Source organism: Dermacentor silvarum, chromosome 1 (genome assembly GCF_013339745.2).
Source record: "Dermacentor silvarum isolate Dsil-2018 chromosome 1, BIME_Dsil_1.4, whole genome shotgun sequence".
NCBI classification, from domain to species: domain Eukaryota; kingdom Metazoa; phylum Arthropoda; class Arachnida; order Ixodida; family Ixodidae; genus Dermacentor; species Dermacentor silvarum.
This window is the reverse complement of record NC_051154.1, coordinates 285,356,396-285,378,912: the sequence shown is the minus strand read 5'-3', so window position 1 is coordinate 285,378,912 and position 22,517 is coordinate 285,356,396. Positions and strand designations below refer to the sequence as shown.

General features: G+C 47.3%; 1 protein-coding gene across 1 annotated transcript in view; it reads left to right on the top strand.

Annotated features, from left to right (window-relative positions):
- The first annotated feature begins 8,635 nt into the window (after nucleotides 1-8,635).
- Nucleotides 8,636-22,517, top strand: part of LOC119441256 (serine/arginine repetitive matrix protein 2-like) — a 216,629-nt gene continuing 202,747 nt past the window's right edge. Inside the window, exon 1 of the mRNA XM_049660349.1 lies at nucleotides 8,636-9,175. Coding sequence (XP_049516306.1) covers nucleotides 8,873-9,175 — 303 coding nt within the window. The 5' untranslated portion in view covers nucleotides 8,636-8,872. The remainder of the gene's footprint in view (nucleotides 9,176-22,517) is intronic.

Here is a 22,517-nt window from a genome sequence, read left to right as displayed (position 1 = left end):
AATTCGTGCATTTCGTAATCGCACGTGTTGCTGAGAGAAGCTCTGCAGTACGGATATAACACGAAATCCTACTGATTTATATGTGTATGACTCAAGAAGCGGACTTATACTTTTGCAATTTTAAAATGCTTCTAATCCTAAGTCTATATTATTGTTTTTTTGCACTCTTTCAATGTAAGCTAATGCCCATATTCCCAGCCCTATGACTACTTTATGGTAAAACAGGATACTCTCTACTATTATGAATGCATCACCACCAAGCAATATGTTTCATCAAATTTGAGACTTTTTCTAATATTTGGTGAGTCAACAGAATGCCTCCTTGTGCCTTAAAGGGGCCCTGAACCACTTTTCCTCGATGTGGAGGATCGCATTTCAAGTGAAAATAGGCTATTTCAGAAACAATTTGCCGCAAAAGGTACTTCAATGCGTTAAGCAGAAGCGGAAGAGTTGGTTATAGAACACGGCCTCCACTGTGCTCACGCTCCTTCGTCAATGCCTTGTACTGCGAATGCTACGGAGTTGTGGGGCGTGACCACAACGCTCCACCTTCTAAATGCCACTGTGGCGCACAGTTCAAATTTCATTTTGGATGTTAACGTAGACGAAACGATTTCCGATTTTGGTGCCTGCGACGCGCTAAATGTAAGCCAAACGCGGTTGTGCTCAGCGAGCCGCCGTGCGCTTAGCTAGTGGACTCGTGGCGGCACCACGCGGCGGCCGTGGTCGTGGCCGGGCGTAGCCGACCGCAGCTATAACCGCATCTACCAATAGCAGCCGCATACGGGAATACGCTTTATTACGAAATTAATCGTCCGGAAGAGACTGAGGAGCAGGATCCTGTTTGAAAATAGAGCGTTTGAGCGACAGGTGACTTTGCGGTCCACTTGCGAGCTCCACGCACAGCGTGCGACAGCAAAATTTTGCCGAGGTCTTCGCAGCATACTATCCAACCCGCGGACTATGTTACTACAGAAAGGCCGAGGGGTGTGTCACAGACCCCGGTGAACGAGGTGCAGACGCCAAACTAAATTCCAAAGCCGACTTATCAGCTTCCGAAAATAATCCCACGAAAGCAAGGACAATTAAGAGTGGGCCCTCTGCTGCGCCAGCGAACGCCGGTTGCTGTCCAAAGACCGAGTCAGAGCCCAGAGTTGTCAAAACACAACAAAATATATTCTTCACACAAGGCAGTTACACACACACTTGCACACTTAGGCTAGACACAACACAATACAAATCAGATGGGTATTAAACACAAGAAAATAATTCACGACAAGCACTAAGAGTCCAACACGTAAAGTACAAAATAAATAGGAACACTAAGTGTCCAATGGTATTCACCGTGCTGGTTGGTCTTGGAGTCGGACGATCTCGGCGTAACTTGGGGGCAAATCTCGAAGAAGGAACTTCTTCCGGAAATGCAGACGCTCGAAGAACCCGTCGACTAGCTTGCCGGGGAATCCCCTTCTTCCGCAGACGCTCTGTCTTCACGTTACATCACTCACGGTGCGGACTCAACTCCTGCATTCCTGAATTCCTGGATTCCTGCATCCGATTCTCGCACGGCGGTTATATAGCTTCCACAGGCGTTCTCGAACTTTCCTATCGGTGTCGTGATCTCGTAGCATGGTCAAAGCTTGGGGAAGCTTCGAGTCATTTCTCGTACCTTCGACCGCCGTCTGAGTGTTGCGGAGGGGGGGGGGGGGGGGGGGGGGTGATGATGACTTATGCTGTTGGCGCGCGCGTATACGCTGAAGTTATCTCTCTCTCGACTCGCCGGGTGAGAAGGTGTCTCGGCGCGCGCGTGTCCCCTCTCTCTCTCTCCGGTTAACGTCGCTCCGTCGAGTCTCTTCCAGGCGTGTCGGCGCCGTTGTTAGCGTTGTTGCTTGAGGCGTATGCGCCGCGGGGCCGGCGTGTTCTTTCGCTGGCTTGCGTGATACGCGGCGCGCGCTTGGATTACGCGCTCTTTTGTGACAGGGTGGTTCAGGGCCCCTTTAAGACAAGACCACCTTGAATTCATTATCGTGGTGTTGAATGCTGCCTGATTTCATTTCGGGGGATCTATTCTGCGGCGTCAATTTATAACAGTTCAGAAAGCGGACCGTTCGCTTTCCCTTATGTGATAGGTCATAATGATGATTGGTATGATGAAAGCGCAATTGTCACCAATAACGTGAGGACAAATGAACGGATTCGTTTCTGGACCGTGTCAAATTGGCACCCCGGAACAGGCATGGTGGCTGCACGGCCACTATTATCCGACCTGTTGATGCACTGATTGGCTTCCGAGAAGTCATGGTTTTTTTTTTTTTTTCCATCGGCACGAACCCCCGTTTTCAGTACTTTTGGAGCAAACGTGGCGGCTCTTCTACTTAGGATATAAAGTTGTCGTATATACCATAACAAAGCTTAATTCTTGTAGATTCCAACTATATATAATATAGAGAAATTGATTAATGTGTATTAGAAATAAATGTTCAAGAACAAGCATGAGATCCATGGTTTTTGCGAACTGTGTCTCAGTTGTTACCATATTTAGGAGAAGCTACCCCATGTACTGCATTGCGGCTTGCATTGTAGCTTTAGGACATATTTATCTCTTTTCTAGAAGCCGCAAAATAAGTTTAAATTTTTACTTTCTGGATAATTTGCTTTTGAATATTGCCAAATATCGCAAAATTCTGCTGTAAACAGCCCGATAACTACACGCTCAAGGAAGCTAAATTTTGGATAAATTAGAGTTCAAGGAATGACCATTTAGCACGCAAAATTTCATTCATGTACCTTCATTAGTTTTAAACCGCAGCTTCGTAGCTTTAGTACCTTCCCGCAAAAGGGGGCAAAAGTAAAAGCATTATTCTAAATATTGCTTAATTTCGGCCGAATTATTCGGAAAACTAATAAAGGTACATGAATGACATTTCTCGTACTAGATGGAAATTGCTTGACCTCTAACGTTTCCAAAATTTAGCTTCCTTGAGCGTGTAGTTGCCGGGCTGTTTGCAAGAGAAATTTGCGATATTTGGCAATACTCAAAAGCAAATTATGCAAAAAGTAAAAATTCAAAATTATTTTGCCTCATCTAGAAATAGATAAATATGTCCTAAAGCTACACAGCAAGCCGCAATGCCGTGCATGAGGTAGTTCCTTCTAAATATGGTCACAACTGAGACACAGTTCGCAAAAACCATGTATCTCATGCTTGTTCTTGAACATTTATTTCTAGATCACAGTCATAAATTTCTTTATATAATATATAGTTGGAATCCGCAAGAATTAGGCTTTTTCATGGTTTATACCACTACTTTATAACCCAAGTAGAAGGCGCGCCTAGAGCCGAGGGGGTCGCTCCAAAAGTACTGAAAAGGGGGGCTCGTGCCGCCGGAGTGTGACCGCCACCTTAAGCTTTTCGTAAGTGCGTTTCGTGCCGGCAGAAAACTCGGCCCAGCTGTGCGTCGTAGAGCCACGCAACCTACTGGCATCACACACGGGCGTAGGGCGCCGTCTCGCCGTTTCATGCGTGCGCTTCGCCTTCCCTCTCTCCAGCCGAGGAGAAGCAAGTGTTCGCTTAACCGTGACGTCACTGATATGCTAGAACGCTCTGAGCAGCCAGCGTGCAGACAGACCTGTCGCCTCTCTCGTCTAGTTAACACGCGCGCACAGCTACCATAGGGCGACCGAAGAAAGGCAAGATTCTGGAAGAAGAAGCCGCCTACAAGGAAGCTCGGAGCGTGGCTCAGCGGGACTACGATCGACGAAACAGAGCCGATCCAGCCCATTCGCGCCGATGCCGCCGCCGACAAGCCGCAAGACTCGCAAGAACTTGGCGAAACTTAGCAAAGCTTGACGACACTTACTGTGAGCATAGTTAAGCCATAGAGAACCTGTAAGACTTACCAAAACCTAGCAACGCTTGGTATGAGCCTAACCAAGCCGTGCATAACATCGCAAAACTTCGCAGAACCTAGCAACACTTAAGGCCCGTTTATTGACCCTTTTCGCGGAGCTGTTAGCTCTAGAGAAACGAGATGGCGCTTTCGGCGGCGCGACGCACGTGGTCTCAGTGACAGCGCACGAATACGAAACCACTAGTGCTTCTACCCTGCTTCTGTGGGATCAGCTGTCGGAAATGCAACTGAGTTTTCGCTAACTCACTGTGCTCCAATCGTGCTGGACTGAATCATGTGAATTGAAGACTTTTGCGATAGTTGGCTGGAAAAATAGCGACGGTCATAGTAAGGAATTTAATGAATATGTCTGGTGAAGTTCGCGGACCACTGCTGCAACTGTCCGTACGTGTTACCGACACTTCGAGATGTACGGCTTTACCTATGGGCAATCCGGATGGACGAAGACGCCGCCAGAAAGAAAGGACTGGCCGCCGTCTGAGGAAGGGGAGAACTGGCGCTTAGTCTCCCAACCCCCGCCGCCCTCAGACCCCATCATGGACACAATGAAGTTTTATCTCTCTCTCGAGGATACAGAAATTTGCTCATCCGCCAGCTTTGTATCGCTAACCTTAAAAAAAAGGGCTTCATTCTCAGAACATCGGCAAGCGGGAGTACTACTCGTTAAACATTGATAAAAGAGAGTTACGCCGCTTGCTGTCATCGTAAGTTTCGCGCACCGTATCTGCACACATCTACTCCAACTGGCACGGAAGCTTACGCCCACTTTTTCGCCAACGTGTCAAGAATAAGTGAATGGGCGCTCACTTGAATATATGCCCACCATATACGCACAATAAATTACGGACTACACCGATAGTGCATGAATGGTCGAAGCTGAATGTTTCGTGACGGTCCGCAAGATTAAGCGAGTTACTAGCGGTAATACATCTTTGCTACAAGGTGGCTGTCACAGCTGTCCCCGATTCGTCGTCGGCGCGAAGTCAATCGACGGGGTAGACAAGCTGGTTGGTCGTTCCGTACGCAAGCGAGCACAGTGAAAAGAGTCAGAGTCGGGAGTAAACAAAAAAAACAAGATATTTATCGGCTGATAAATGCACACAAATCAATAAAATAAAATAATAAAAAAGGCACAAGATAGACTAACACACCTGAGCTTAATATACACAATGATAAGGACAAATAAATACGAGCGATTAACAGTACAACTAAAAAATGAAACAGTGCGAGGATCAAATACACAAGAATACACTTAACAGCATTTCACTAAAACAACGTTCAAGAGAAATCCAAGTTCAAAAGAAAACCAATGGTGTCATACGCATGGCCGGGCAGCAGCAGCAAGTCCATAAACCGTGAAGTCGGTGCTCAAAGCTTTCCCGAAGAAGGCTGGCGGTCCGATCTTGTCGAGGTGGATGCGAATTGCTGAGCTGGGGTTCCCGGGAGTCTAGATCTGACGACTTCCCGCAAGCAGGTTGAGCTAACTTGAGTTGAACTACCGTGAGCTTCGTTGCAGACGCTGGTTTGACGTCTCGTACGTCAACAAGTTCCTCGGAGTTCCGACGTGGCCAGGCGGCCCAGGCGATACTGGACGGCACTAGCCCCCCAACGGCTTCTCAGCAGCGCATAGGTTCAGCTTCTAGACTAATCAGCAGAGCCCAAAACATGCGCCTAAATAGCCTCTCCTTTCCCTAGTTCCCTAGGTAGGGAAACTGCCGCTACGTAGCATTCTCCGAATTCAGCTCTCTTAGCTCCCAACAATCTTGGCCGCGACCTATCACTATGGACGAAGAACCGCAGATTAGCCTCTCTCCCAATGTCAAGGGCCAAGGTTGAGCCCGGCACTACCACGTGGCCGTACGTGCACACTTCGGGGTCCGTAATCGGCGTGACGCGTCTGGAATCGAGATGGCAGCCCGAGCGGCCACGACGCTTTTGACGCCCGTAATTCGGCGTGTCGATGTCGAATGCATTATACGCTGCACAGTCAGGAGCCCACGTTTTTGACACTCGTAATTCGGCATGTCGATGTCGAATGCATTATACGCTGCACAGTCAGGAGCCCACGTGTTTGACGCTCGTAATTTGGCGTGTCGATGTCGAATGCATTATACGCTGCACAGTCAGGAGCCCACGTGTTTGACGCTCGTAATTCGGCGTTTCGTTAATCAGCGTCCAAACCATTCGAAAATATGCCGCTCCGTGACAGTGGCGTAGTACAAAATAGCTGTTTCAAGCAAGTTCGCATAGTAAAAATAGCTATGTTTCAAGCCTTGTGTGCAGAAAGAACAAATATATCGGAACTGAGCACACTTGCGAGCGATTAGGCAGAAAATAATCAGATAGTGAACACAATGAGGAACTTTACTGAGTCAGAAACGTGACAAGCCGCTGCTTCAAAATATTTGCCACATAAATAATGAACAGGCAAATACACTATTCCTGATTCAATTCTTGAGCGGAAAGTTTGGATAGTTTGGAATAATATTTCGCCCCGCTTTTAGAACAAGCACCATATACGCTACTCACGCTGTTTGGACATAGCTAAATCAGCTCCGAAAGCGCTTTTGGATGTCCTCTGAAGCTTTGGGCAAAACTTCGTGTTGTCCACCCAGTCACAGTCTACGATATCTCCCGAAACAGAGGTTTGCTAAGCCGCACCGTTGTCTAACACATCCATTGTAAACACGGAGGCAACAGAGGCAGTGGAGGCAAGGAATGGACGCGTCATCACGTGATCAAACATAGCAGCGCCCACGGTATCGCCGCGAAAAGGGTCAATAGTCCGACGTTATCGGCGCGCGGGCCAGCGTCGTCTCAGCCTGCCCATCAGCCAACCGGCGTGACGGGCAGGATCGGCTCTGCTTCGTCGATCGCTGTCCCGCTGAGCCGCGCGCCGAGCTTCCTTGTAGGCGGCTTCTTCCTCCGGAGTCTTGCCTTTATTCGGTGCGCGCGTGTTAACTAGACGAGAGAGGCGACACGTCTGTCGGCGCGCTGGCTGCTCATAGCGTTCTAGCATATCAGTGACGTCACGGCTAAGCGAACACTTGCTTGACCTCGGATGGGGAGAGGGAAGGCGAAGCGCACGCATTCGACGGCGAGACTGCGCGCTACGCACGTGTGTGATGCGAGGAGCTTGCGTGGCTCTGCGACGCACAGTTGGGCCGAGTTTCTGCCGGCACGAAACGCACTTACGAAAAGCTTAACAGCCGCTGTGAAAAAAAAAAAAAACGAGAAAAAAAGGAAAGAAAAAAACAACAACATGACCTCTCGGAAGCCAGTAAGTGCGTCAATAGGTCGGATAATAGCGGCCGTGCATGCCACCATGCCTGTTCCGGGGTGCTAATTTGACACGGTCCAGAAACGAAACCGTTCACTTGTCCTCGCGTTATTGGTGACAATAGCGCTTACATCATAACAATCATCATTGGGACCTATCACATAAGGCTGAACTGTTATAAAATCACGCCGCAGAATAGATCCCCCGAAATGAAATCACGCAGCATTCAACATCACGACAATGAATTCGAGGTGGTCTCGTCTTAAAGGGGCCCTGAACCACCCCTCGGCCTTTCTGTACTAACATAGTCCACGGGTAGGATAGTGTGCTGTGAACATCTCGGCAAAGTTTTGCTGTCGCACGTTGTGCGTGGAGCTCGCAAGTGGACCGCGAAGTCACCTGTCACTGAAACGCTCTCTTTTCAAACAGGAGCCTGCTCCTCACTCTCTTCCTGACGCTTAATTTCGTAACAAAGCGTATTCCCGTACACGGCTGCTATTGGTAGGTGCGGTTATTTCTGCGGTCGGCTACGCAGCGTAGATACCGCGGCCGCCGCGTGGTGTCGCCACGAGTCCACTGGCTGAGTTCACAGCGGCTCGCTGAGCACAACGGCGTTTGGCTTACGTTTAGCGCGTCGCAGGCACCAAAATTGGAAGTAGTGGCATCTACGTTAACATCAAAAATGAAATTTGAACTGTGCGCCACGATGGCATTTAGAAGGTGGAGCGTCCCACAACTCCGTAGCATTCGCAGTACAAGGCATTGAAAAAAGAGCGTGAGCACAGTGGAGGCCATGTTCGATTACAAACACCTCCGCTTCTGCTGAACGCATTCAAGTGCCTTTTGCGGCAAAGTGTTTCTGGAATAGCCTATTTTCACTTGAAATACGCTCCTCCACTTCAATGAAAAGTGGTTCAGGGACACTTTAAGGCACAAGGAGGCGTTCTGTTGACTCACCAAATATTAGAAAAAGTCTCAAATTTGATCAAACATATTGCTTGGTGGTGATGTGTTCATAATAGTAGAGAGTATCCTGTTTTACCATAAAGTAGTCATAGGGCTGGGAATATGGGCATTAGCTTACATTGAAAGAGTGCAAAAAAACGATAATATAGACTTAGGATTACAAGCATTTTCAAACTGCAATAGCATAAGTCCATTTCATAAGTCATACACACATAAATCAGTACAATTTTGTGTTAGATCCAAACTGCAGAGCTTCTCTCAGCAACACGTGCGATTACGAAGTGCACGAGTTCAATTCTGACTTGTATCCCCGTTCCGAAGTGACCGGTAGTACTAAAATTGTGGTTGAAACGGACTGTTAATAAATATGCAGTGTTGTTTACGCTGTTTGCATTAACATTGCTAACTGTTCCAAGCATTGTAACGCCGTAAAAGCTAGCGCTGCTCACGAGAAGATCGGCACGACGGAAGAGAAAGAAGCCCGGCACTTCACGCGCCGTTCCACGGGGCTCGCGAACCAGGCTCGGCTGGGCGGTGCCGCCTTGGCTGCGATCACGGCAACTGGCCATCCTCCCACTTGGCGTGGCTCCTCCTGAAGCCAGGCCTGCGGCCCATTCCCTGTCAGCCCGAAGGCTGAGGTCAACGGCAGGGAGACCGCGGGAACGAGGGCCGACGGAGGACCGAGGCCGAGGGAGAGTGCCGTGCTGTTGCCGCCATGACAGAGGAGGAGGACCGAGCCAAGAAGGAAAAGGCTCCGCCCAAGAAGACCCGGGCTAAACGGAAGCAGGCTGCTGCTGACGATGGGGGCAGTACATCTGAAGAGGCCCCAGTCGTGAAGCGGACGCGTGGAAGGCCGGCCAAGGACCCGTCTCCACCAACGAGGTCCCGGCCAGCGAAGACGGCAGCGCAGCAAGCCATTGCCACCAGGGCTTCTGCCAAGGCGAGGAAGGCTTCAGATGAACCGCAACCCGACGCCGATGTGAACGTCCCGTCCACCAGCAAGGGACCTTCACAGAAGGTGCCAAGGGTTAGCCGCAAGACGCGATCACCAAGCTCCTCCCTGAGCGACGCCACCTATGCCGCTGCCAAGGCAACCACGCGTCGACACCGCTCACGCAGTCACTCCCCCGGCAGCAGCAGCCATCATGCTAAGAGGGGAAAGAGCCGCGGCAGATCCAGGCGCTCGTCCCGCAGCGGCCGCGGTGGCCACAAGCGCAAAGCTAGCCGCCGAGGAGAATCCACCACCGCCTCGGAGACCAGCCACGGACAAAAGAGGGGACGCACGAGCCGTCGCCATCGCTCCAAGAGCACCTCTTCTGCAGCGAGTGCGACTACAAAGACTGGCGGGAAACGGCGGCGCCACGCCCGTAGCATTCATTCGTCGTCGACACGTAGAGGTCGGCGGGTCAAGTCCAAGAAGGCGGCGAGCAGCACCTCGTCGAGATCCCGGCATGCCAAGGCGGCCAAAGCTACGAAAAGTCACAAGCGCAAGTGAGAACCCAAGTCATCGCGGAAGCGGGCTGGTCAGATACAGCGAAAATCGACACTTGGGATTTGCCTTGGCCGCCGGATAAAGACCAAGAAATTAGTCGGCGGGACTCGCTCATATAAAAAATCTTGGCTGGCGCATCTGGAAAGCGATTTAAAATAAATTTCTAAATTAAGGTACTAAACTTTTCAATTATTGCTTGCAGATGTTGTTTCCAAGGGTGTATGATATTCTCTTGCTGGTTTAACTTAGGAAAATATGGGTCATCGGTTAAACGAAGCGCTCACTGGAAGGTGAGTAATTGGAGTTAGCCTTCAAGCAGCTTCTTGTCGGCGCTCAGCCGGACCAGTGGTCGAGGGCAGGCAACGCTGCAAGTGCGGAGAGTGCAAGTAAAAAAAAAAGAATCAGTGACGATTCAGTGGTAAATGAGAGAAATGATTTAGCAATACTCCGCACCGCTTTCAGTTCTCGGATCTATGCTTTAAACTGCGTTCACTATATCGCAAAGTTGTTCAGGAGCTCACTCGACACACATGCCCGGCCTCTTCGAGGAGCCAAGTGCAACTGATGGTATATGTATATATAGGCAACTCAATTGGTAAAGGGCACCGGACGCGTAAGGCCAAGAAGTGGGTTGGTTCCCCACCAGCGGCCACTTGTTTTGCAGCGAAGCTGTATATGACTAGGGCGAATCCGTCGTCCGGGAACAACCCGCCAACTGGCTCGTTGGCGCTCCACGGCGCAACCGCGCGAACGCGCTCGTGCCACTGCTCACGCGTTCGTCATCATTCTCTCCTTCCACAGCTGGCTTCGTTGCCACTCCTAATTCCGGCGTAGAATTTCGCTTCTCTTCTGTCTTCGTCAGGCCGTGTTTACTGGGGTACGAGTCATTGCTTAAGGGGGTATGAGCCATTCATTGTCTAACGTGACGGGCAGATTTAACAACAGAGGTGATACTCGAATCTGCGTGCGTACCTAGTCACGATGGCCACCAATATAGACAATAAATATGTTCGTAGCTTCGTTTAAAATTCTCTCGTGTGCTAAACAGCTTCGCTAAACAGCTCATGAATTTCTTTTTCATCCACTTTCATGCATTTCCATTAATTTATGATTTCTTTAATTAAATTATTAAGTTAAAGTAAATTCCACGATGCGGTCCTTGGTTTCTTTGTTTGCTGACTTCTGGTGATATGACCAATAAAAATCGGGCCCTCCGTTTCCTTTATTCTCGTTCATTACATAGCGAGGCCTCGAAACCGGCAGCATTGATGCCTTCAGGTAGCATGTGTGTGCTTGTTGACCAACCAAAATGTTCGCGTACACCGGACGCCTGCGGCACAAAGGATGTTCCACATCCGCCGCCAAGGTTTGTGAGTGGTTGCGCTGGCTAGCGCTCCCAGGGTTAGTACTAGTAGATAAACATAAGTACGTCAGAAAGTGGATGGCAAAGTGGCGTCGTGGTAGTTCAACTGTATGAGCAACGCACGCGTAATGCGAAGACGTGGCTTCACGCCCCACCTGCGGCCAGTTGTTGTTTCATCCACAGTCACTACAATTAATTTATCATCTGTGTAATTCAATTAATAACTACAAGTAATTTCCCCTATGCTGTCCTTGGTGTCCTAGTTGGCTTTTTATGATCTGACAAATAAAAATCGGGCCCTCGGCTTTCTTCTAGTTTATATATATACACATATTTATATATATATATATATATATATATATATATATATATAGGAAAATCAGAAGCACAACTTCGCGGTTATCTTAGGTTTATTATTGACCCAACAGTTGCGGTCGGTGGACCGACCTTTTTCAAGGTCGGTCCACCGACCGAAACTGTTGGGTAAATAATAAACCCAAGGTAACCGCGAAGTTGTGCTTCTGATTTTCCTCAATACGCTTGGCCCATTGAAAAATCCAGTTACTATATATATATATATATATATATATATATATATATATATATATATATATATGTGTGTGTGTGTGTGTGTGTGTGTGTGTGTGTGTGTGTGTGTGTGTGTGTGTGTGTGTGTGTGTGTGTGTGTGTGTGTGTGTGTGTGTGTGTGTGTGTGTGTGTGTGGGTGTGTGTGTGACTTCAAGGTGTATGTACCTATGGTTGCCACAACGTTATAATTGAGAAGCTGATGTCCTTATTTAAACAGAACTGTTTTTTCTGAACATACGACCGTTGTTTAAAAACGAACTTGCAAGATCTATACCTGATGCCACAGAAGTATATCAGACTAATTTTAAAATGACTCATGACGCCCGCATGGGTTTGTTGTTTTATCGTGGCGGGAATTTTACGTATGCATAACCTCTTCACTGGTAAATTAACTGTATCGAACAGGCGCGAAGTGAAACAAAATAGACATTGTCTTCATGACTTTCCTCATCTACAGCAAAACGTTACATCCCTAAATACACGATGCCAGGAAATGTGGAAAGTGATAATCATAGTAAAGTTTGTTCTTTCTCCTTGAAATTGATCGCGTTCATGAAGTGTAAGGCAGGCTGGAGGGACAAACTTGGAGATGTATTGCAGCGAAAATATTTACATATTCAAATGCAGAGTTTGCAGAAGAATACTGATGAAAAAGACAGAAGTAAACAGCAGCTTACTCTGCTACTTTTTCCTGAGTTGAAACCAAGGACAACTGTCGCTACTTACGACCAAGCGAGTCTCACTGTTCGACCACGAAGTGGTTACGGCGCAGACTATCGTTGCATCCTACAGAGTCTTACTGATCTATCAGTTTATTGATTACAGCCTAGATTGAAAGGAATGAGTTCCAGACAGTCTTTAAATACACTATAGTAAACAATAAAAACGGGAGGTAACCAATGCGGTTACACCTGAACTTAAGCCACCACCTACTGGGTTGTGCCTAATTTCGTTAGCAGTGATGTTAGACTTTAGGCAAGCGTTCGGCACCCTTTCCCATCCTGACTCTCTTTCTCCTATCCCCCGCTCTTAGCGATTCATCACTGCCTGGGTGCCTCTAATTTCTTTCGACACGTTTCTGCATAATTTGTCCGCAGGTGCATTTTCCGAACTGACACGCGCACCGGCAAGTTACAAGCACTCCGTCAAAGGAGCGTTTTTGTCGAATCCTAGTCTGTTACTACGCTGGCCTCTATGAGCTTTTGACGAGAGGACTGTTCTTCAATTGGGGAATTATTGGCGCAGTTTCTGCGTAGTTCACAGACCGCGTAAAACGTGCTTCCCATTGTGGGTCCTTTGGCGTAGGCGTTTAGTGACAGTGTCACCTTTGGTGACAGTGTCAACGCGCCCACATTGATGGCTAGGGATCAGTAGGTAATTACTAGAGGCCGGATCTTTAGGCATTAAAAAAGCGCGTTTTAGGCGCCAGAAATAGGCAGGCAAAACAACGTTTTAGACCTCCAACGTCGTAAATATATGCACAATAAATTTTTACATAAATGCAAATAATTTCTGACGAAGACGTGCGCGGCCTTTATCTACGATAGGAAAACAAGAAATGTTATCGTCTATTATGGCACAAAGGCGCCAGCAGTTGAACATAGCCGTGCAATTGTCCCGAGAAACTGCTGGACTAATGACGATCAATTGGCTTCATTCATTAAGTACACTGCTCATATTCATGTTCAATGGTCACTGTACTCGAGCGTCGCATATAGTGAAACAGCCATGAAAAAGAATACTTGAAAGCTGGGAATACTGAATTAAAATAACCGATACTTTATGTCTGCCTGACGCAATTAAATTAAGACACAACAAAAACAGACAAATAACAAATGCAAGAGAGACTACGATTTCTTAAGAAATTAGCATGTTCTTAGATGCGGACTGTTAGGTACAACTCTTCGCAATTTCCTCATATACAATTACATTATCCGAATTGTACAGGACAGACGTCCCAACACTGCCAAATACACTTCCGCCCATTTGAAGTGCACATGTTTGAAGAAATCTGTTTGGAGAGCACGCGGAGCGTAGTCTATGAATCACTGTGAAGATTGCGGAAACAATAGCAAACTACCACCATCTCCAGATCTTTGGATTCAAAATTGTGGCTCTTGTCACTTAGAATGATCTCGTACGCCGAGAAGGAACGCCCGACGGCCGTGAACACCTTAAAAAGTAAATTACAAACAAAACAAAAGCCGCGTGCACATCACATTTTTCTTTATTCTTTTGCTCTTAACTCTACTTTCCCCTGACGGCTCTCCGCGGTTTCGCATTCGCCAACCGCTCGCGCAATGTCTGCGCGGCGGCGTATGCTGGCCGGCGCGTCCCATTTCATTCCTGCTAGCAGTTGTTTTCCGGGAGTTGGTTGAACTAAAGGACTAGGTTGAACCCCATAGAATTCCAAACAGTCAATGTTGCCCGGTAACATGAATAACGGTCTCTAACTGCACTCGAAAGCGAAACTTGAAGCTAAATAGTGTTCATATAGGCGCCGATATTCAAAATAGGCATTTATAGGCATTTAGGCACAAAAGCCTAAATAGGCATTTATAGGCACTATAAACAAAGTATAAAAACGCTTCTTAACCTGTAATTCATGCTCATATATCAAAGTGGGGCGATGAAGCGCAAGGAACAAAAAAGGCATTTGCCTAAAATCCGGTCTCTAGTAATTACCCCTGCATTAGAGCCGTTCCCGCTCAGTCAGTTACCGTGTAGAGAGAGAGCCGAGAAAGGGCTTGTATACTTGGTGCGCCACGCCACCTAATTTGCATGTTTGAGAGATTTGCTCACCAATTACGAAAAGAAATTGTTCCAAAGATAAATTCTACTACATAATGCCTAGACTGCCTCATAAATATGCGAAACTCGGCATAGATTTTCTACAGTGTACAGCGATCGAGTTGCGAAAATTGCAGATGTTAGGTTTTCAGCTTACATTGGCTCTCTTGTTCACCCTAATACTTGGCTTTGTGCTTTGTCTGTTTATGAGACAAAGCACTAACATATCCCCTGCACTTATTTAACTGCCGTTGCTGACTGTTTTGTACAAAGGTAGCTGTGGTCCTTCGTCAAGCTGCCTCTGCGAAGAGCAGCTTTAATCCGCAGCTTCCTTCATCCGTCTGATGATAAAAATCGACATTATTATTGTTATTATTTTATTACTATTGTTATTTTCATAGCAATTATATGGACACTCCAGGCGCACTTCTGGCGTCGGCGTCGCCGTCGCAGTAAGGTTCCGTATAAAGTCCAGACGCGATATGATCCTCGCCACGCTCCGTATGCTGTACGAGCGAGACAAAGCGTGTGAGGGTGAGGCGACGATGTCGGCTCAATCTTGTACGCGCAAGGGGGGAAAGTGGGGAGGAAGCATGCCGTCTTTCATCGCGCGCAATTATCCGGTGGGATGAAAGTGAAGGCAGGGGGATGCATTTTACACCAGCCGCTGCTGCGCAAGGTGCGGCCGCGCCTGGCGCCCTATCTTGAAAGCCATCTGCGACCGGGACAGTGTCCGCCGTGCGCTTTGTTTTCGCGGCTTCGTCCGCATTGATCCGAGAAGCAGCACGAAGGTCAATTCGCTCACTGCTGCTGCCGCGCTTTCTTACTCCGGCGTTTTGAGAGCGAGCTTCCGCGGTAATCGAGTGCGATGTGTTCATGTTTGCTTGTGCGTGCGTGACACCATGCTTGTTAATTTAGCAAGCCTATGTTTACACCTGTATACGGCCAATAAAACTACTATTCTTTTGCTATCGCAATCGGTGTCAGTATCTTTGTAACCGTACTACCCAAGCGCATTACTTTGGTATCGTTGTGTAGAACAAATAAGCGATTGTTTGATCATGCATACGTCGCGTTCACAAATGGTGCCGTTGTCGACCAACGCATGACGCAATCGGTGCTAAATTGCATTGTAGTGATGATGAAGGCGAGATGTAAAAATTGCTCATTACGCAATGCATTTGAGCTGATCTGCTGCACGTCCGGCCGGCACCGCAAACTGTTGCGTGATTGCGATGTAATATATCGAATTGACGTTTGCAGGGCGGATTTGAAAAACACTTATACAGAAATAAAGAAGTAGAGTAGACGAATTTCAACAATTATCATGGCCGTATAGCCCCTGTATTTATCTAGACTATGTGTATTGCTGGCCTTTGTGTAGCCTTTGTTTATGTCTTCTCTGTAACCGTTTTTTTTTTTCAAATATGCTCTGCAATTATGAATGTGAGATCTAGTAACGAACAATAGCCCGCCTCGCCGCTTTGATTGCGATATAGCCCTGCGTCAGAATGCCGTAAAAGCTTTCTACGTTTAAGTAGATGAAAGCTGAAAGGAAGGTTTTCTGCTTACCGGAGATAAGAAATTTGCAAGTAAACGCGTGGGAACTTGCTGCGGCATCTACAGCGGAACCGTAACGAGGAATGACCTGATGTATCAAAGTTTCTTAAAATAGGTGTGGTAAGTATAGTATTAGATGCAATGATTCCTCTTGTATCTTGCATCTGTATCTCGAGTACTTTTCGCCTCAGTATATCTTGTACCTGTATCATAATACATTAGCGAAATATCTTTCCCTACCCAGACTTCAAGGAACCGCAACACTGCACGTGTTGTTTTCCGAGATTGGAACGCCATGACGTAATTATCCTTGTCGCCGACAATCATCTTGAGTTAAGGTCATCTCAACCCACCACTGCAGCTTAGATGGCTATGGCGTTGGGATTCAGTTACAGGCTGCGGTTTTGATAGCAGCCGCGGCGGCCGCATTTCGCTTATAGCAAAATGCTGAAGCGCACGTGTACTTCTATTTAGGTGGTCGTTAAAGAACCCCAGTAGGTCGGAATTATTCCGGTGTCCGCCATTACAGCGTGTTTCATAATGAGATCGTGATTTTAGCATGCAAACCCGCAGAATTAAATTTAAGATGATCTCACGTGATGCTACGGGATAAGCAGGAGCTTCTCCAGTGGGCCATCCAACTGGTCGGGACCTTCACGCAAGCGGCCGGCATGACATGTGCCCCAGAGAAGTCCAAATTTACTCGTATAAGAGCGAAGTATGCGAGGCGAGAAAATCGTCCGAGTTTCGAACTTTTCTTGGACGGGGGGCGTGTAAGAGAGGTGGATAAACTCCGCGTCCTGGGATTATGGATCGAACAAACGGCCGGAGTAGCGCACACGCTCCGCCTCCTCGAAGGTACTACACAAAACGTAGCTAAGATGATCCGTAAGGTTACGCGAACCCGCGAGGGCTTCTCGGAAGAAGAAACGATCCGACTGGTACCGGCCTTTGTCATCAGTAGGATAACGTATGCACTCCCCTTCTAAAGCATTACCAAGCAGGAGCTCAAACAGCTTGAAGTGATCATTCAGTGCGCATTTAAAGCTGCTATAGGGCTCCCAGAAAATACCACTACAGAACATTTTGACAAATTAAGAATCCACAATACCTTCGAGGAATATACGATGGCTACCCTCATCGCGCAAAAGGAACGGCTGTGCGCATCAAAGCAGGGTCGGGCCATATTAACCAAACTGGGCTTTGCACTCCGCCCCCAGTTCAGTGCAGAAGAAACAGTGCGGATGACCCAGGAAGTCAGGCAGCACATAATGGTGTCCCCAATTCCGAAGAATATGAGTCCGAGATTTCATGCAAGGCGCCGGAAGGCCCGAGCGAGAACCTTGCACCAGAGATTTAGAGGACAACCAGACGTGTACTACACAGACGCGAGTCAAACGGACAGGGACTAGTATACGGTGGTAGCCACGAAACAAAATCGTGTGATAGCTGCATCCGCCAGGCCAAAATCTGCCAACCCAGCAGAAGCCGCAGCGATTGCACATGCAATTTGGGACGCGGAGAATAAGGACGTATCTGCTGCCATACTCACGGACTCACAAACCACCTGTCGCCTGTATCTCTCCGGGACGGCGCCGCGCTTAGTATGTAAAATTCTAGGGAGTCAAATTACCGGATTCCACAACCTCACTTGGTGCCCCGCACACGAGGGCATGGAGGGCAACACAGGGGCGGACCGGCTAGCTCGCGTACTAAGCATCCGAGCTGCGCACCGACCCAGTGACGAGCCTCCCTCTACACCGCGCGACATCCTCGAACACCAAAGACTGGAGCGGAGGCAATATGGACGCCCTCACCCAAAGTTAAACAGTCAACAGGCGAGGAATTGGCGCCGACTTCAAACACACACATACCCAAACCTACGTACACTTAGCCGTATTCACCAAGCACGATACACTGACGAATGCCCGTGGTGCGGGAACACGCCAACGTTACCGCACATCACGTGGATATGCCCAAACAGACCGAAACATATAAACTCTACACTACTAAAACCACAAGATTTTAACAGGCAGTGGGAGGCGCGGCTTGCGGACGAGCACCAGGACAGCCAACTGGCTCTCCTGGACCAAGCCCAGCGAACCGCTCGTTCAAGTGCAGCCCTGGACTAGGGACCCCAACCACGGGACCTCAAATGACATTTTATGCATTAAAGTTTCTCTCTCTCTCACGTGATGCCAAAATATATTTTTCTTGTGTAACTCATTGCAGACGACAATTAGAGGCTAAACTGAAGACGACGCACGAAAGCGAGCAACGACTTTTAAAAGAAACTCGAGTTCAAATACAATGTCCTTTAGCAAGCGGTACGCTCTAGCTATCAGCATAGCCAGGAAGTTTGTAAGTAACATACGCATTTACGGCACTCTCTGGTAACTTCCCTGCTGCGTTATAGCAGTGTTTGAATTCTGACCAAAACGCTGCTACAACGCCGCACTAAAACGACGACTAAATGCCGCAAACGCGTATGTTATAAGAAGTGAGCACCATCTCGATGTTGTTATGAAAGTTGTTGAAATTGGGCCGATTATTTTTAAATATTATTTCTTGGAAATGCCGCCAATTCAGTTACGCTAATGCATTGCGGTATTGCCGAATGGTCAACGACCTAAATTCCTCGACATTGACACTGAAGACAGTTTCCGCCCCCTCCACGCGACATATGCGTCGGCCCTTTACCGGACGGCTGCAGCTTCATTCTTCACCTCGTGCTCCTCACTAACTTGGCTGCCGAAGTGTTCTCTTCACTAAATTTACCGGCACTGCCGAGGAAGAGGTCTGACAGGTTACAGCCATGCTACAAACACGTGTCCTCTACACCGACGTTATGGTCGACGTCATATTCAAATGGTATTTATGTAATGCGAATGTTTAGACCAAACAGAGCAGAAATGAATACAACATTGGGAACGTGCTCGAGAATGCATTGTTTTTCTGATGTCAAGGATTGCAAACCAACGTGGCCACCTTTGTCTTGCTAGCACGTCCATGAGGATGCGAGAGTTTGGGACACGCTGTCATTAGAACGCGGTTGGGTAACGTTGAATAACATCGCGGGGAAAAAACAGATATTATTACGGATCTGTACGGTGACTGTCTTTGCCGTAGCACGCCCTTCTTTCATTACGTGCTGTTGTGAAGCATTTAGTACAGGTTCATCCCTTTATTTGCTCATATGCTTGCTCACGAGATTTCGGGTGTTGTTTGGATAAAACTTACATTAAGATTAATGTATATATGTATACGGTCATATTTGCACATTTATGCCACACCCCCGGCTCAGAATTTTGCGATGACGTTCTCAGACTGTTCTTCTAGCGATCCTTGTTGGCAGTGTTGACGGTGCAATGCTCCCTGTGCTACACGGCAATGATTTGAGTTGGCACTAGCCTTTGGCCATTTTCGGTATAGTAAAGTGTTGTATACACCATCAGAAAGCACATCTCTTCTTTACAGCGATGTGCTTCGTAGCCTTTATATTTTATGAAAACGCACTAAAATGCACGTGTTTGCTTTATGTGTTCAAATCGATGGCAAAAAGGAGCGCACAAGAAGCTAGAAAGCTTGCTGTGAACCAGACTTCTAAACGTTACAGGAAAAAAATAACCAATTACATTTACATTACTTCTTTCAAATATGTATTGCATTGCGATTACCAATTACAGCCCCTCGAAAGTAACCGAGCACTTACAAACAAAATAATCGATTACTTTAACGTTACGTTTTACCCCAATTTTATAAACATAGTACAAATACAGTAAATAGAACGAGCTGGATTGGCTCTTTCAGTGCGTCCTGTGCAGCTCCGCACAAGTCTTTTTTCCACTAAGAACTGCTTTTCAAAAGTTAATTCGGTAGTCTTCCCCCGTTTTTTTTTTTGTGAAGACATCTGCAGCGACACTGAAAACTCGGTCGATGTGTGCGCCGGAGACAAGGGCTCTGTTGATTGCGCGTGGAGAAGCACCACGAGCGCGAGGAAGGCGAAGAAGAAGATGAACAACCCAAGGAGGCGGACGTTCACGATCGAGCTCCAGCCGCGCCTCGTTCGGGGCCTCAAGGACGAGGTCACTGCCACCTCTTGGGCCCCATACCTGCTTTCTGAGTATATGGCCACGGACCTCAGGAAGCATCTGGACGGTCTCGTGGCCGACGCTGAACGCCACGACAGAGCCACTCACACCAAGGTGCGTATCAGGATAGACGGTCATGATGTTTCAGCATGGTTGCTGCGACAACGTTACATTTTGCACACACGGAGAAGTCATTCGCATAATATGACCTTCTAAATGCTCGAAACGCTTGCAAGAAATTCTAGAATGCGTGACTAAGAATGTGTGACTAAGAAAGTGCTCAAACTTATCGCCAAGATTCAATCGCGAAAATTTTATTGAATGACGGTGAACACATCCACCATAACATCACCGTTATTTTCGTACGTTCTTTATCAGGTTTACAGCTCGTATGCAATGCCACGACGACGGTCGCTCCTGCCACTCTTGGTCCGCAAGAGGAGAGAGCACTGGGACGTACGTTGCCAGCAACAGGCCGCCTCACTTCTACACAAATCAATGGTCGTTGCGAAGTGTGAGTAATTCTAACCAGGATCTCGTCAGCGGACCATCGGATTTCGGGGACAAACGTATAAGCATTCCTTACTTAATTTTATTGACGGGGTCAAGAAACATATCGAGTCCTTAGTCTTTTACCGCCCTTTCTGGTCGCCAAGTCGCACCATGCGACAGAATCGTTGTTGTGGTCTGCATGCTTTACAGGCCAACTGCAAATAATTCAAACGCCCTTCAAAATCCCAATTTGAGATAGCGGAGATATAAATGAGTTTTGGTGCAAAATTTTACATTACGAATAGGCGTGGATGCGTCACCAAAATCTGGCATAAATAGCCCTTTTGATGCATAATCTGAAAAAAGGGGGAAAAACACGCCGCCATACCACCTGCCGGAAACCTAGAACTGTCGGCTTCTTTCATAACCTCCGAGGTTATGTGGCACCCGCGTCTTCCCACGGTGCGCTGTTCGCTGTTCATAATTGACTGTTTATTCGCAATGTGTAATGTCCGCGAGTGAGCTATGATAACACATGCCGAAGTATTTCCGATTGCAATTCACGTACTACATCGATTCAGGTGATGCATAATCAGAATTCTACTCAGATAATTTCGTCAGAGCCTCCACCCGATGATACTGTGTAATAAATCCCTCGGTGGCGCCACTCCTTTCGTGTGGCTTTATTTTTGTCGATCTAGCTGGTTTGGATAGCAGCCATTATGATGGTATAAAAAGTGAATAAAAGACACCAGCGTGAGTTTGTGTAATCTCGATTCCCCTTACACGCGTTCCAAATAAGTAGGGCTTCGTGTTTTCAGAGTTTATTTTTCTTGAAATTCGGAGGGTGTTTTTCGCAGTTCATTTTCTGGCGGAAATACGGAGTTTATTGGAGTTTATGTCTCGTAAGTCCCCAATTCAACGAAATTCGGAGTTAAATTTTGGATTATTCTCACTACTCCAAAATCTTAGATGAAATGATATCTGAACACGATAAACATCAGAACACACGAAGTGTATTTTTGTTGTCTGGAAGATTTGAACGCAGAAACACATACACACACAAGCACAAATAACTAAACACAAAACACCTACGTTTGAGCAGTAGTACAACCTTAAAGCTTGTTGTAATTGACGAAATCATACTTTACGAGGTTGCCGTCACTGATGTAAGCATGCTCCTTTCGATTGATGATTCTCAGCTTTGAAAATGCCCTTTCAACGTTTGCGCTAGCAGACTCAGCGCGCATTGCGTAAGCACTGGCCACTATACAGTGTGAAGTCTCCAATACGACAGGGGTTGAACAATGTTACTGAATAATTAGCTCTGATAGTCTGAAAATCACTCATAAGTTGGCTCATGCCGTCAGTTTCAAGAAACACTAACTAATTTCGAACGCGCGGGGCAACTCATGCTTCACATTTATATTCACAATTTGAACATAATACAAAAACGATTCACTGGCGTAGAGGAGTGCATCGAAAAGGTTCCTGTCAACTGTCTGTCTCCATGCACTTTTGAGCGACAGCAGTGTAGTATCCATGAAGGTCTGCGACAGTCGTTGGGCGCTCATACGTCTCTCGCTCTGTGCGCAACAAGCCCTTTGTTAAATGTGCAATGGGCGGGGTCTACGAGATACTGTGAAAGTGAGGTAAAGCTTATATCTGCCGAACCAGCCGATGTATCAATGATTGCTTAGAACATGCCCTTTCGATATAGAACGAAGCAAGGTCATATTGGCTGTTGAAATCGGCGTTGATCGGATAAATCCGAATTGTCAAAAATTTTACCGGCGAGTGTTTCTCGTTATTTTTCGGATTTATGCGAAAACACGGAGCCCTACCGACAAGTCTTGAACCATCATTTAAATATATTATTATTTCTCTGCGCGTAACGGGAACACTTGATCAGCCATGACTACAAACGAAACTACATGTCCCTCAGTTCTAGCCGGCCTCGCCAGCCTTGTGGCCAGCATTGGAT